Genomic DNA, 16,937 nt, shown 5'->3' with positions numbered 1-16,937 from the left:
GAGATATCTCTTAGCATGAATTTGTAACGTTATCTTATAAACAGAGTGGGCAAGTCTTTTTATGTTTTAGGCAGTTTTATCATTTTGTCATAGCCATTTCTAAGCCAATGACAATTATAATAGGCGGTTGAAATATGTTACTATTTAGGCTTCACTCGAAAGTGGGAAAATCATAAGGTCACTTTAATATTATGTTGCTCCGATATCTCTCTTGATATGTTTATATCTTGAAATCTAAAATCTGAAATAAATGTTGCATTTAATACTGGATTTTTTGTTCCGTTGCATCAATGACTAACCCCCTTTAACATATTCTTAGTTAAACAAAGTCTGCCGTTAATTCAAATGTTAATTAAAAGTTTAAAAACCAATTAATTTATTTTGCTGGTCACAAAAGCCCCATGTACAAATTCTTCATACAAGTCAAATTGTATATTTTATCTAGATGGATTGCAGTGTTTGCAGGTTATTTATTTATATAGTATGGTATTGGTATAGTATATAAAATGTTAAATAGTATTGGTACAGAATTTAGATTGCTAAATAGTATTGCTACAGTATATAAAATGTGAAATTGCTCCAGTACGACCATGCAACAAGGAAATCAAACGGATGTTTTACTTGGGTTAGAGTTTCGAGTATATCATATTTATGTTAAAAAGATCCTCCGAATTTGTACAAAATCGAATCCGCAACGAAATCAGACAAATGAAGTAAAAGCAGTTGGTCTAAGAATACTGTGTTTTTGTTACGAAAATTCATGAACTTTATATACAGAAAGGAAAAATCGCCAAGGTAAAATACGACATACTACGCGGAAATCTTTCGTACAGTCTGCTTTGGTTATGCTTTTCGCCGTTATTATACCCCCAAACACGAAGATTGGGGGGTATATAGGAGTCACCCGGTGGTCGGTTGGTCGGTCGGTCCAGACATCCGTTGCATTTTCCTTGTCCGGAGCATAACTTGAAGACTAATAGTTGGAATTCAATATAACTACATACAATGGTCAAGCATATTGAGAGGAAGTGCAGTGCCAAGAACTATAACTCTATCTTGACTAATAACAAAGTTATTGCCCTTTGTTACTTTTCCTTGTCCGGGGCATAACTTGAAAACTACTGGTTGGAATTCAAAACAACTTTATTCAATTGTCAAACACAATAAGGGAAAGTGCAGTGCACAAGAACCATAACTCTATCTAAAGTAATTACAGAGTTATTGCCCTTTGTTACTTTTCCATTGCATTATTTTGTCCGGACAATAACTTGAAGACTAATGGTTGGAATTCATCATAACTTCATACAATGGTCAAGCACATTGAGAGGAAGTGCAGTGCACAAGAACCATAACTCTATCTTGACGTATTACAGAGTTATTGCCCTTTGTTACTTTTCCTTGTCTGGGGCATAACTTGAAAACTACTGGTTTGAATTAAAAACAACTTGATACAATTGTCAAGCACAATAAGCGGAAGTGCAGTGCATAAGAACCATAACTCTATCTAAAGTAATTACAGAGTTATTGTCCTTTGTTACTTTTCCATTGCATTCTTTTGTCCGGACCATAACTTGAAGACTAATGGTTGGAATTCAATATAACTTCATACAATGGTCAAGCACATTGAGAGGAAGTGCAGTGCACAAGAACCAAAACTCCATCTTGACTATTGACAGAGTTATTGCCCTTTGTTACTTTTCCTTGTTCAGAGCATAACTTGAAAACTACTGTTTCATTATAACTTCATACAATGGTCAAGCACATTGAGAAAAAGGGCAGTGTTCAGGAACCATAACTCCATCTTGACGCATTACTGAGTTACTGCCCTTTTTTACTTTTCCTTGTCCAGAGCATGACATGAAAACTACCGGTTGGAATTCAAAACAACTTCATAAAATGGTCAAGCACAATAAGGGGAAGTGCAGTGCACAAGAACCATAACTTCATCTTGACTAATTACAGAGTTATTGCTCGTTGTTACTTTTCCATTGCTTTTTTTGTCCGGAGCATATCTTGAAGACTAATGGTTGGAATTCAATATAACTTCATACAATGGTCAAGCACATTGAGAGGAAGTGCAGTGCACAAGAACCAAAACTCCATCTTGACTATTGACAGAGTTATTGCCCTTTGTTACTTTTCCTTGTTCAGAGCATAACTTGAAAACTACTGTTTGGAATTCAATACAACTTCATACAGTTGTCAAGGACATTTAAAGGAAGTGCAGTGCACCAGAGCCATAACTCCATTTTGACAAAATACAGAGTTACTGCCCTTTGATACTTTTCCTTGTCCGGAGCATATCTAAAAAGGTACTGGTTGGAATTCAAAACAACTTTATACAATGGTCAAGCACAATAAGAGGAAGTGCAGTGCACAAGAACTATAACTACATCTTCAGTATTTATAGAGTTATTGCCCTTTTCCTTGTCTTTCTGGACTTATTACAGAGTAATTCAATAAATGTTCATCAATGGCCAACCACATTGAAAGGAAATGCAACATACAAGAACCACAACTATCTTTAATTGCCCACAACCATAACTCTATATTTCAATTCTTTTACAAGGTATTCTGTTACTAGTAACATCCTCATTTCCGAAGCAGTCTTGTGGGAGTATTAATCACATTAAGTGATAGTTCTAGTATTGTTATTAAAAAGAGATCATGAATAAATTGAGACATTGGTCATCATTTTGTGCAAAGAAGGGTGTACAAAAACGAAATTGCAACAAAATCGGACAAATTATGTTTAAACGGTTGGTTGTAGAATGTGAATGTTTTTTTTTACGAAATGTCCTAGACTTTTTTTCTTAGACAATTAATCGCCGGTCCAAAAAGCGACAATTTTATGCGGCCTCTTGCTATCATTTCCCTTGTGGTAGCTAGTTCTAGAGCCTAATTTTGCTGTGAAGAAGACCCTCTTCATCATCACAATCTCTTGATCATTCCAGGTTTTTTTTGTAAGTACGCAGCGTTCATTTTACAACGGCTAGCTGTGCATGACGTCAATTCCTGAAATAATATGCTCTAAAGCGAGTTTTCCTCACAGACCACTAAATAACATTCTTATTAAGTTGTGATTGATCAAAATTATGTAAAACAAAGTTTCAGTAAGGTTTTAATTTTGCCAATTTTCAGTAAATCTATGGCTGTGCGGAAATCTCCCGGACATATTGTTTGGGTTTGGGCTTTAATTCTCATATTGTGCATAGAGGACAAAGTTGTACAAAATGAATTTGCAACGGAATCAGATAAATGGTGTTTTAACGACTGACTCTAGAATATGGTGTTTTTTAATACACCTTATATAGACAAAGAACAAATCGTCGTTCATAAAAATGGCCATGCCTAGCGGAAATCTCCAGGACATATTGTTTGGGTAAGGGCTTTTTGTGCTCATTGTGTACAAAGAAGACCCTTAAAAGTTGTATAAAAACGAATTTTCAACGTAATCAGACTCATGGTGTTTAAACGGTTTGCTTTAGGATATGGTATTTTTTTGCGAAAATTCAATCACTTTATATAGAGGAAGAACAAAACGCCGGTCCAAAAAAATGACCATGCCATACGGAAATCTCACGGACATATTGTTTGTGTTAGGGATTTGGTCTTCATTGTTAGAAAAGAAGACCCTCCGAACTGTGCAAAAATGAATCGTTATCGGGACCAGACAAATGGTGTTTTACCGGTTGGATCTAGAATATGGTGTATTTTTAGAAAAAAAAATGCCTTTTATATATAGAAAGGAAAAAACGCCGGTCAAAAAAATGGCCATGCTATGCGGAAATCTCACGGACATATTGTGCTAGGGATTTGGTCTTCATTGTTAGAAAAGAAGACTCTCCGAAGCTGTTCAAAAATGAATCGCAATCGGGATCAGACAAATGGTGTTTTACCGGTTGGATCTAGAATATGGTGTATATTAAGAAAATTATAAACATTTTATATAGAGAAAGGAAAAAACGCCGGTCAAAAAAAATGAACATGCCATGTGGAAATCTCACAGCATACTATTTGGTTTAGGGCTTCGGTAATCATTTTGTGCAAAGAAGACCCTCCAAGGGTGTACAAAAACGAAATTGCAACATAATCGGACAAACTATGTTTAAACGGTTGGCTGTAGAATATGAATGTTTTTTACGAAATGTCTTAGACTTTTTTTCTAAGACAATTAATCGCCGGTCCAAAAAGCGACAATTTTTTGCGGCCTCTTGCTCTCATTTCCCTTGTGGAAGCTAGTTTTAGAGCCTTATATTGCTTTGAAGAAGACCCTCTTAACCATCACAATTTCTTGATCATTCCTCTTGTTTTAAGTACTCAGCGTTCATTGTACCACGGCTAATTGTGCATGACGTCAATTGATGAAAGAACCTGCTCTTAAGCGAGTTTTCGTCACAGACCACTAAGTAACATTCTTATAAAGTTGTGATTGATCACAATAATGTAAAACACAGTTTCTGGAATGTTTTGACCTTGGCACAGAATCTGAGGGCACTGAAGGCAATCACGAAATAAAACAAATTTGAACTGGTTGAAGTAAAGCACACCACTCGTCGCATTAGGTGTATCAATTATTTTTGCATTGTGCTCTGTTAGCATGATCACCATATGCTGAACTCATTGATATGGTTCCAGAGTAGCCTTCCCAACATTTGTTGATAAGCAATTTCAAAATTGTTACAGCCTTATTATCATTTTGACATTTACATATTGTATAATTATATATTTTAATATACACATAACCATTGTCATGACGAATCCCAGTTTGAGGATTTATAAATCTTTGAAATGGTCTTACTGACACATATATGTCATATATTATATAGTGACACTGCCGATACAAATACTGAACATTCTGGGTTTGATTATCATTTAGAATTTTAATATCACAATGTTTTACATAAAGTATAGATGGCCAGAAGTAAGTCATTAATTGCTACTTGACATAAATATCCACAACATCAAGACATGTTGCGCGCAAGATCAAGGTCCGTAGCTCAAAGGTCACACTTAAAGGAGACATTTCATCTGGTCCTGCATTCCTTTACAGATCGTGTCCGGGAAATAACTTTCACAGGGGCGTTCAAGATGTCACACATGACTAAATCGAGAAGAGTTGCGCGCAAGACCCAGTTTCTTTGAAAAAGGTCAATGCCACACGTAGAGTTAGTAAACATGTTATGCATATGTTCACAAAGTGATAAGAAGTTCGTGTTCATGCCAGAATTTTGATATTCGTTGATTTAAAATGACCCTTCATAAATGTTCACACCAGGATATGTCGCTCCCAAGACCTAAATCGATAGTTTAGTCAAAATTAGAGGTTAAATATCACTAGGTCATACCTAGTATAAAAACGGTTATGTCCAGGCCAGAAGTAAGTAATTCATAGATGATTTTAAGATTATTCGGCAGTCCTACATGGCCCGGTGGTAACGCGTCCGCCTCTAGAGGTCCCGAGTTTGATTCCTGAATGAGAGAATGACATCATTTTCCAATTTCAATGTATACTACACTCAGAATATGGTAGTTTCATGTTGTGGCAGAGCATGATTTCAATTATAAACCAACACTATCTTGCAACAAACCAGGACAATGCAATTCAATATTATCACTGCACAGGACAACGTCATTCCGTTTGGCACATATAAGACAGGACAACGTCTTTAAAATTAAACTGAACGATTTCGTCTCTTACTACATCAAATACATGTAAATTTCTATATCCAATTTATCTTCTATATAATGTCCTACTAACACCATCATCATCGGTTGAATCAGAGAATAGTAATCTTTCATTAACCTGAAAACAATGTCAGTTATCTGTTTGTGTGAAATCATATAATCAAATTGAGGATTTTTTATATTTCTTTTGCTGGCTCTTTATTACACCCGTGTTTTCAGTTATGTTGTTTTCTTAAAGACATTCTTTGTTCGTGTCATAACAGATTATATCAAGGTTTTTTCCTCCCATAACTTCGAAGACCTAATGAACGCTAACAAACAAGCTGAAAAATCAATTGTCGCCACATATCTTTATTACAAGCAAATACACGCGGCATAAGTTAACAATATGTATTCTATGAAAATATAACAATAAGGAAATATTGACATTTAAAAATCTATCTCTAATACAAGTACTTTATCTCTGGGTTGTTGCATTTAAGTTTGTCAAATGTCAATTAGTTTGAGTTCAATCTGTTTTCAATATGTAGATATATTGGTGTGATAAAAAATGAAAAGTGTCATATTCTTCCTTTATAAGTGTTGCTATGTATAAAAAAAAATAAAGTTTAAGAATAACAAAGATGTATGCTTTGTAGTACATAATTCTCGTGTAAAGGAAGTATCAAAAAATATGCAGTATGAAATTCAACAGAGTAGAAATATGTTATAAAATATAGATTGATACAAAAGATGAATAATCTAGCAAAATGTGTGAAATACATGGCTATATGCGTCATATATCATAAATAGTTTCCAACAATGACCAAGCTGTTTTCTTATAACATTTTAAATTCTAGCGATTACTAAATAATGTATAACATACACAAAAAGTAAAATCTTTAACAATATGTTCCATTCTTTAATCTTCCCATGTTTATTCATTTAATGATAACCGAACAATTCATACTGGTAATTCGAAAATGTCTGTTCCATTGGGACAATTTTAAAGATCATCGATGTTTTTGTTTAATTTCTATGTTTCTGGAGTTTGACCTGATGCAGATCCATCATAGAAATCTTTTGCAAAGCGCATCATTTGTCTCAAAGCTAAGAGTATAAGAATTTCAATTTTGGTGTCCGTTGCTGTTTCTTTTTCATAATTCTTAATAGGTAAAATATTCCGTTCCTAAAATAAAGCAAACATAGAACAGTTTAGACATATACATATTATTTCGTGATTTATGTCAAAATGACAATAACTATTTCTTACAGTAATTTATTTTTGCACATTGGTAAAATTTATAAAACGCATACTATCAATAGTTTTATAATATCACACACACACACACACACACACACACACGCACACGCACACCAACGCACGCACGCACGCACACACACACACACACTCACTCACATACGCACATAAATATATATGTGAAACGGAAAAAAACAAGTGTATGTGCTAGTTAAGAAAGAACCTGTCGTTATGTAAACTGTATGTTTATGTATAAGGCACAGATCGAATATGTACCATTGTATTCGCTCACTAAAATTCGCCAGTATCGCATTCGATTATGTGCCTACATACTCGTCCACTTTCCCAGCCAGGAAGCTGTGTTTACATAGTCTTCTACTTTCCCACCCAGGAAGCTGTGGCTCGCTTAACGTATGACATGGTTTCCAGTAATTGAGCAACTGTTACAGCATATTGTGGCCAAATGCAACGTTGACTTGACATAAAGAAATAGCGTGCAATTCGAGCATCGTTCAAATATACGACTAACTGCATGTATTAGATATAAACGTTTCGGTTTCAGAAAGAGTAACACTCCTTAGTTTATTTGTCAAATCTGCTGTTAGTATTGCTACCACAGTTAAAATCAACGACGATATCGTATGTCGTTGTGGTAAAATAACCTCCTAAGCAACAGGAGAACTCATTTAACAAAATGGGTGGACGTTCAAATTCAAATCGAGATATCCTGCCATTATATCTGTCTGTCGATGTCTTAACACATCACATTAGCTGGATAATGGAACATGAAACATTTTACGTCTTTAAAAATCCAAAAGTATTTTGTTCCGCCTAATTCCTCGTTTAGAGAACAGTTATTCTTTAAGGTTGGGACTTTACGCATCTTAAAATAAAATGGACCGATATTTTCACAACAAAGGAGCCTATGGAACCATAACCGTCACCAGTTTCGTATTTAAGTGTTTTGTTTTGAACAACATCTTGCAAATACCATAGTCCTCTATGAAGTAATAGCCAAGCCGAGTCAGCAACATTAAGTCCCTCATTTAAATTTGCATGTCATAGACAACGGATCCCGCATTTCTGAAGTCGAGGATGAACTTCACAAGTTTCTGTGTTATATGGTGAATTCAATTGTTAGGTGGTCGATTTATCAAACTAGGTTAAAAAAGACAAAGCAAAAGCGGACAATCTTGCTACGTGAGTACTAACTGAACGTATGTTCCATTGATATTGCTTAAAAACATTTTCTATCAGTAAAGTAACCTTAAAAGCATTTTGTCAGTAGAAATTGAGCCTAAACAAGAACACGATCTTGGTTAATTTTAATAATTTAACAAACATTCTTTTTTAAGTGAATGTTGTAAGCGAACTCTTTGTGTTGAATTTAATTTATAAGATATGGTAATATAAGTTTTATTCTTTTGAAATAGGTGTGTTTAATATGATAATACACGTATCATGATATGATAATCCTAATATTTGAATTTTCATTTTTACAGATGAGCAAGATTGAAAAGAAATGAAAAGTAAAAAAAAAATTGTTGTAATGTTTAACGCTTTAAGTGTTACACGACACCATTACTAAAATCATCCTCAGACAGTCGGATTTAGATGTACAACACTAATAAAGATACGATACACTTTTCAAAACAATCCAACACTTGCATTCAGACCTTGATTCTTTATCCGTCCAAAATAAATCCTTCTGAATGAATCCCTTACACACTTTACTAGATATTATTGAAATATGTGTCAATATTATAATTGTTGGTATTGACCAACGAAAAGGATAGAAGGTAGAATGTTGATAGCATGGAGGAAAAATTTAGGAAATTATAAAGTTCTGGAATGAATCAAATAGCATCCTTAATCTTTTTTTTTTTAATTAAGACGTCACGGTGAAAAATTAATTCTTCTTCATGAGTAATGATGAAAACTCCTCTATTTAAAAAAAAAATAATTTGGGATTCGAACATGCCACAACTTGCCCCCCTTTGGTTTTTCAAAATCCTTTTTACACTTTCTTACTACTATGCTTACATTTTAGACCTAATTGTTCTTGATTTTCATTCATACACTTAATCAAGGGATAATTGAGAAATATGTTACCTATCATCGTGGGAAGTCTATAAATTTACAAGAATTAAAAGATTTAATATGTTCTATCCTGTAATTCAAGTAAAGAGTAGTACAAATTCAAGAAGGAGTATCCTTCATACATTCAAAATTGCTTGTTCTTCTATGTTTATTAGTTGTGTTCATCAAAATCCTACCGTCTGTTGAGGACTTAACTAATCCCTCATAGGCGTCCGTGGCCGAGTGGTTAAGGTCGTTGACTTCAAGCCACTTTCATGTGAGTAAGCTATCCAGCTAGCTTGTGGAACGTCGGTGGTTCTACTCAGGTACCCGTTCGTGCCTGAAATAATGCACGGAAGGTACCTGGGGTGTTCCTCCACTAGTAAAGCTGGAACGTCTCGATATGACCTATGTCGATGTGACGTAAAACCCAAAACAAACAAAAAACTAATCCCTCATACCAATTGTGAATCAGATACAAAACCCAAACAATAACCAAACTACTTGTTATAGTGAATACGTTATAACAGAGAAATGACGTTTTATGTAAACCAACAAAATTAATTTGAATATTATAAAGTATCAATAATGTTCATTCCAATTCATGTACATAAAACATGGGTTGAAAATTACTTACAATTGCTAAGATGTTAGGAATGTTATCAAGGTCGTGAAAATAAATTATTAGTTATATTGGCCGGTAAAAAAAACGTGTTATTATTCCTTCATTGTGAGGTATGTATTTACCTGAACACAAAAGAACTCTGCGGCTCTTTGAACCGCCTGCTTAACCTTTTCACTCCTATATGTATTTGTAACATCGGTTTCAACTGATTGACACAGAACATCAATTTTGGTCAACAATACACATCTTGCAACATCTGTAAATAACGAAAATATGACAAACCTTGCTTCTTCGTTTAAAAAATACAATTTATTTTTTTTCGTTACTAAATTGCAAACGTTGATTGAAGACTGCTCTTTTTATTATGAATTAACTCTTGAACAACCTCGTTTACAAACAATTTACTAGGGTTCGCCGACATAAGTTTTCATTTCAAATCTGTGTTTAATAATAAACAGACACGATAACAACAACGATATTAGTATCAACGGAACAAGAGGAACAAAAAATAAACATATGTGTTGATATGCCTCATATGAATAACTTGCGGAATGAAATAAAAAAGCAAAAAACCGGTAAGAACAAAAGCAATATTCTGACTGGTCATTGGTTACTGAATTGAGTGAATGAATAAACTAACGAATGAATGAATGAATGAATGAATGAATGAATGACATAACATGACATGACACGACACAAATGAAATTAAATCTTTGAGTTCTTAGCTTGTATATATCTTAGTAATGTGTTAAATTTCCCTGCCTAGTAAAGATATTATGTTTATGCAAGATGTCATCATATATCCAATTTTCTCAGGATGATACTATATAACCAAAGTTTCAGCTTTTCTATATTTTAAATAAATTTGTTGGTAAAGTACTTCGAAAGTGATCTAAGGAAACAATTTTTAGGAACGGACAAATAGACGAAATGACAGACCATGTTACAACCTGAATTGTAATAAAACCGGAATTGCAATAAAATTATTACAAAACTGGTCAGGATGCAAAATATTGTTACATTTAGGTTGTCCACCTGAATTGTTATAAAACCCGAAATTGTAATAAACGGTCAAAACTCAAGAAAATGTGGTAAGAAAAGTCTCTTTCACATGCATGGTGTTTAAAAAAACGAATTTGGACTTGACATCGGAATTTTTATAAAACCTTACATGGAAGCGAATTAAAACTAAAAGAAAATACATTTCAAATTTGAAAAACAGAAATGATATCATAAAGTTGATGACAACCTGCATTCTTTAAAGTACTTGACATGCAATACATTCTATGCGTTAATATACGCACAATATATTCCTACGATACCGTGGAGAAATTATTTAATAGTCATATAGCTTAAAAATACCACTAACGTGTATAAACTATCAAATAAAATCTGAAATACATAATTTTGCCATCGTTTACATTCTTGGTGGAATCTGTTAAGAACCGTTCTATTGAAATGCTCATGATATTACACTATGAAACTGAAGTAATGGAATACCTTCGCGTAATGCTTCATCTAGTTCTTTCTGTTTCTGCATTGCTCCGGCTGTTACGTTGTCCTGCCCAAAAATATTAGCGTCCGCTACAAACACAATGCAGTGAATCCTATCGCTTTTCTGGGGGTTTGGTCTATAATAAGCACTGTCTTGTTCGATCGGAGATGCAGGATTAAACTTTTTAAGAAATAAAATTAAAACAATTTGAAATAGTTTTTTTATTTATATTGATAATATGATATTTCCTTTCACATTTTGTCTGTTTTGATAATTAAACTGATTTTTCACCATTTGGATTTTTTATTATTCCCTGACATAGACCCTTTTAAGCCATTGACCTGCAGATAGTAAAATGAAAAACAAAATGAAATAAATTTCAAGATAACGGTTAATACTGATATAGTTGGGTTTATTGTATAAATCCATCATTACTGACACCTTAACTCAAGAAAGAATGTTGACAAAAGCGTAAATATATCGGGGTCATATATTAATTGTTGTTATTGAGAAGGCCCATTACATTTCAAGCTAAAGATAAAATCGATAAATTGGTCATCATATAAATGATATAATTTATGAATTGTAATTTTTAGTACCATAAATTACACAAATATAAAAACAAAAGATGTTATTCGTTGCCCTATATGTTTGATACAATTCCAGATTTGGTGCGTTCCGGAACATAGGTCGCGATATTGTCCTGTACGGTCACCTCCCGGTACGGAATTAGACCCAACCCGTCGTAGGCTAGAAAATAGTTCTTTAAAGTTTTCAAGTGGTCACATTTAAGTCATCTCTAGTAATATTTGCCAAAATTAAAGTGAATTTATTGCATGTGTGTAGTTTTTGTGTGTTATATGATGACTTTAAAAGTTGTTTTTTTGTGTGTATTCTCCAGGAACTCATTTGTTGGCGGTAGGATTACAGATGTACTACCCACCAGCAGTCTGGAGTTTTTAAAGTAGTGAATTTAAACAGTGTTACAACATAATGAAGATTTCTGAAAAAAGTAAATGGCTAACCTATTATATTTTAGGCCTCGTTTGACTAAGATAGTGTTGATGTTTAAAATTGAAGACAGTATGTAATCCATCAAGTACAGTGGAATCCAGAATTAATCCTCAAATGTGACTAATTTATAATAGAACAAAGAATACGAAAAAATCACCGGGCCGAGACCGTACACACACGAATAAAACTAGAAAAAAAAACTGAATGAAAGAATAACGTAGTATAATTAACAAAGGTATTTCCCGATGGCGGTAGAGCAAAATGCTTGTTTTCAGAGCAATTATGTTAACATTTAAACATTTTAAAGTATCATTTCGATTTCTTTCAACTATATGGTGTTTTTTTTGTTTTTTTTGTGTTTTTTTGGCAGGGGGGGGGGGATTTTGAAATATTAGTAAAACGACAGTGTTTCTGCTCTATTCTTGAGGACATCTATTTAAAAGCTTGAGCACTGGGGGTTAAATAATATTTCGCTTATGTCATCGATGATTTGACATATTTGAATAACTTGGCATCATCATACTATTTTAGACGAGAAATATCGGTACTAGGAACTTTTTCACAAACCATGGGATTGAACCCTAAATGACATAGAACTTCAATCATGGGTTAGCTATTATCAATGAATGCGGTTTTTTAATGAGCACGCATTCATCTTTATATCTTACAAGTTTAGAAATGATGAGAGAAACAGTGAAAAACTATGTATGAGTCTTTTTGCATACCTTGTAGCCAGGGCAGATATTTCCCTTTACAAGATAAATAATATCCTTTACATTCAAGCCGAACTGGGCTTCCTCGTATCCCATCGTATCCAATATGCAAATGTTTTTCTTTAAAGCTCCAGTCGGTGTATACTCCTTCAGCTGTAAAGTTACGAAAAGTTCAATAAAATATAAAATTGTTTTCTTATTATTAAAAAACAAAATTATCAGTGATACATGTGGCTTTAACATATTGGTATTTTTTATTAGATGGAAATTACAGTCAATTATGTATACATTATGTTCCATAAATACAAAAAGATAGCTTTCAACATTAAGCATTTTTCGGAGTATTAAACAACAAATCGCGAAAAATCATTTTAACTGTTACACTTAGGTGACTGATAAACATATTTACTGCAAGGTGTCATTATTTTATATATCATTAATTAATCAATCGATTTATCAATCTTACAATAATTGTACTTTCATTATAAAAAGCAAGTTTAAAAATATACATGAAATATGGCAATTTTATAAATTGTCCGAAACCTTTGCAGTCATACTTTTAGGACGAGATGTATATACAGTATGACTCCGGATCAATTCATTCAATAAATGTTCCATGATAATTATGAACAAAAACAATAATGAGGTTTATACAATGGCTTTGATAATATATGTAGATACAACGGTGGAAGATAAGGTTCTTTTTATCGAACCTCAAGCTTTTCAAGTGTTTATTGTTTCGTTTGACCAACATAATGTACTTTTTTGACAAGGTATAAGGAATTCAATATAGCAATGCTTACTAGGTATATAGAACAAGTACAGATATTGCTCCCCCCACCCCAATGAAGAAAAAAAACAAGATGCAATATGTGCATCTACTTATATTTAACCTAAAGCGACAATAAGCATAACCATATAAGACTAACATGATAATGTTGTTACTTATTTAAATTTAAGTTTCTATAACCATAGATTTCAGATTATAAATTCTATGTGTACATTATTTATTTCATAATGATCATTACAGATGCAACATTTCACTTCTGTCAATTATTCTACCTCGATTCCTCATTAAGATGATCGTTGATGCAAGTTTGGTACAAAGAACTTACTTAAACATGAGCCTAGGATCGTGATAATTAGATTTTTACAAGGGAAGATGGCTCGTTCTCGAAAACCATTCAATTACACTTTGAAAAAAAGTTTCCAATATATTTGCACACGTTTGTTATATTTATTTGTTCGATATCCTTGTTGTACACGCATAATGTACGTAGACGTGTGTTAAAAGTACTCTGTAACAGCAGATATCAAACCTTCTCGGATCTTATATTTTCGCACACGCAATATCAAAGTAATGCGCAAACATTTCAAATACCTTTGTATGTACAGTTGTCATTGAAAGTAAATTAACAAAGTCATTTACGAACGAATGAATGGCTTTATTTTACTACATGTAGAAAGCAGAAGCATTAATAAGTCCGGATATTTTCTTATCGTTCCTCGTGTTTAAAACGATAGGGCGTTTGTTTGGATATAAATGTATACGTTTAATATTCATATTAAGTAAACCGATATTAATCGTTTTAAGAAGATTAATGAACAAATTCTTAAACGTGTTATATAATAAACAACAAAATACCGCAAAAGTCAGGCTTTTGTCAGCTCCTCCAGCTCGTGTTATTTCCGCAATTCGGTTTTTGTCTATAGAAGCCAATGTGTTTACAAACGATGATTTCCCAGCTTTGATTTGACCCAACAGCAAAATTCGAATGGTGCCAATGCCTTCATCTTCGAATTTAAGCCCATTTATTTCTTCTAAAAGCTTTTCACGGTACTTACAATGAAGAGAAAAATATACTACGGATAAATACAATTAACATTCTCGAATGCTTTAAGATTATTAAATCGGCTTCAGTTGTGTTAGGTGACTTCAGAAGTTTGTTTATTGTTCGTATATCAGAGAAGCAGACACTTTTATAAAACAATCAAATAATTTTGACGCAGCGTGTTATTAAGTCAATATGAAGGGGGGTATTTTAGAAAACAGAGATACAGTTTGAAGCCATTTTATATTGCTGGCATAACTCACATGGAAATGAAATTGAATATAAGAAAATCTGACGTAATCAAACGATTACGAATTAGCAGACATGTAGTCTTATTGTATTTCACTTTACACTTTTACGAATGACATCGCTTTTTCTATCATATTGAGGGATTATATAGCTATCAACTATTATCCAAAGAAAAAAAAAACATTTACTTGAAATACAATGTCGAGTGAAAACAAGATTCTTGACGTATCATTTTTTTCTCATTTCGCTTTCTCGATGTGTTGCATTGTTCTTTCTTTATGTGTTTGCCTCTCTGTGCCTATTTAAACTGACAAAAGCTGAATTGTGTTTCATCAATGTAGCGTTACTACGGACAACCCCGTTAAATCGCAGTCTCTTGATTGATTTTTAAGCCATTTACTTATGTAATTGAGGTTCATTTAAAGATATATCATGCTTGAAGTTGATACTTGGCAATATTGAAAATTACTACACTGTCTTTTTGTAACTATAAAATCAACGTGTTTCGTCTTTAAGCTGAGAAGTTAGGGTATTTTCTAAACTAGACAGGCTAAAGGTGGCCAAAATATGAAAATAAAGTGTCATTTTAAAAACTGCCGGTCTTTGTAAGAAAGGACCAATTTTACTTAAACTGTAATAAGAAATGAAGTTTCACATATATAGTTTTAACATGGTTCGTTCGTTTGTTTGTTTGTTTCATTTCACGCCTTTTCCCAACATTATTTCAGTCATATAGCGGGTAGTTTCCTAACCATCGATTCTGGAAAGTTACACCAGTACTAGACTACCTTCCTCCGTGCTAAACTACCAAAGCATCTCCTTTGGATCGAACTCACGCCAGAGAGGTAACTGGATTAGAAGTCATCGACTCTTACCCCTCGACCACGGAGGAGGCGGTTCAACATGGTTCAATTCAAATAAGACATATTCAGTAAAAATTTCATGGATTTCAAGAAATTTCTGAAATAACATTATCTTAACCATAAATGAAAATATTATGCCTTTACATTGAATTAAAACAGAAAAATACAGTGTTTTCATGATCTTTTATACTATCATTCTTCAAAAGTATGATTCATTAAAAAAAAATCAATATATATACGTAACAAAAGTGCCGAGAAAAATTACTTGTAAAAACTTTATAAAAAGCAAATACAGAAAAAAATTGTATGAATTAACTTAACATTATCTGCCTAATGCTATAATAAGCCCTTTTTACCTGCCCAACTGCACAATATGTTAGGTCATATGCTAAAAAAAGCGTGAAACACACGAAAGTTTGGCGTTCTATTATCTATGTTTTAATAGTTGTAATGCAGAAACACGACAAATTTCATGTGTTTCATTTGTGCCTGATTTTCTTGTTCTTTCGCTTTACCATCCTGATTACAAACATTAGAAATCGCACACGCACGAGCGCACACACACACGCACGTATGCACACACACAAACGCGCGCGCGCTCGCACACATACACATTATTCGTGTCCTAACGGTGCAACAGTTCTTATTTCTTTTTGTAAGAAAATGCATATACCTCTTTAGTCCAGCTTCCTTCGTCATCTAACTTTCTCCAGGGTTTAGGATCTACAAAAAAGTTGTAAATACAAAGAAAAACAATCTTCAAACAAATCATTCATAAAAGAACCTTTATGTTAACTGACCAACAATCTTATGACTGTTAAATGACATAACTGACCATGCAATTGTGTCAGTAAATAAGCGAAACCATGCTTGAAATACTGTGTGATTCCATTATTTGATTACACATCTAGCACAATTCGCATAATCAATTGAATTGCGCAATTTTTTTCAAAGAAATAGTGTTACAAATACCAGACTAAACAAGCTAATTCAAGTTAGCACCTTTTTGTTTCCATGCGCATTTTACCATATATATTGATTCGATTTTGAGCGTAGGCTGCGCTGTTCAAAATAATATTAACTTTACGGGATGTTGACAATGGTTTGATGGACAATGGGGAATCGGCAGTGAGATACAT

The 16,937-nt window shown here is 33.3% G+C and overlaps 1 protein-coding gene across 1 annotated transcript; it reads right to left on the bottom strand.

The window, feature by feature from the left end:
* Positions 1-6,624: 6,624 nt before the first annotated feature.
* On the bottom strand, positions 6,625-16,937 carry LOC132739784 (interferon-induced protein 44-like). Its single transcript, XM_060727578.1, has 7 exons — positions 16,886-16,937; positions 16,472-16,521; positions 14,500-14,694; positions 12,867-13,007; positions 11,133-11,307; positions 9,755-9,888; positions 6,625-6,856 (listed from the first exon to the last, which is right to left on the bottom strand). Exons 1-7 carry the CDS (start codon positions 16,935-16,937, stop codon positions 6,704-6,706), a joined length of 900 nt encoding a protein of 299 aa, XP_060583561.1. The 3' UTR covers positions 6,625-6,703.

Source organism: Ruditapes philippinarum, unplaced genomic scaffold (assembly GCF_026571515.1).
Source record: "Ruditapes philippinarum isolate M1 unplaced genomic scaffold, ASM2657151v2 ctg3217_1_1_1_1, whole genome shotgun sequence".
Taxonomy (NCBI): Eukaryota; Metazoa; Mollusca; class Bivalvia; order Venerida; family Veneridae; genus Ruditapes; species Ruditapes philippinarum.
Note: the sequence above shows the minus strand (reverse complement) of the source record. Positions and strands in the feature narration are given on the sequence as shown.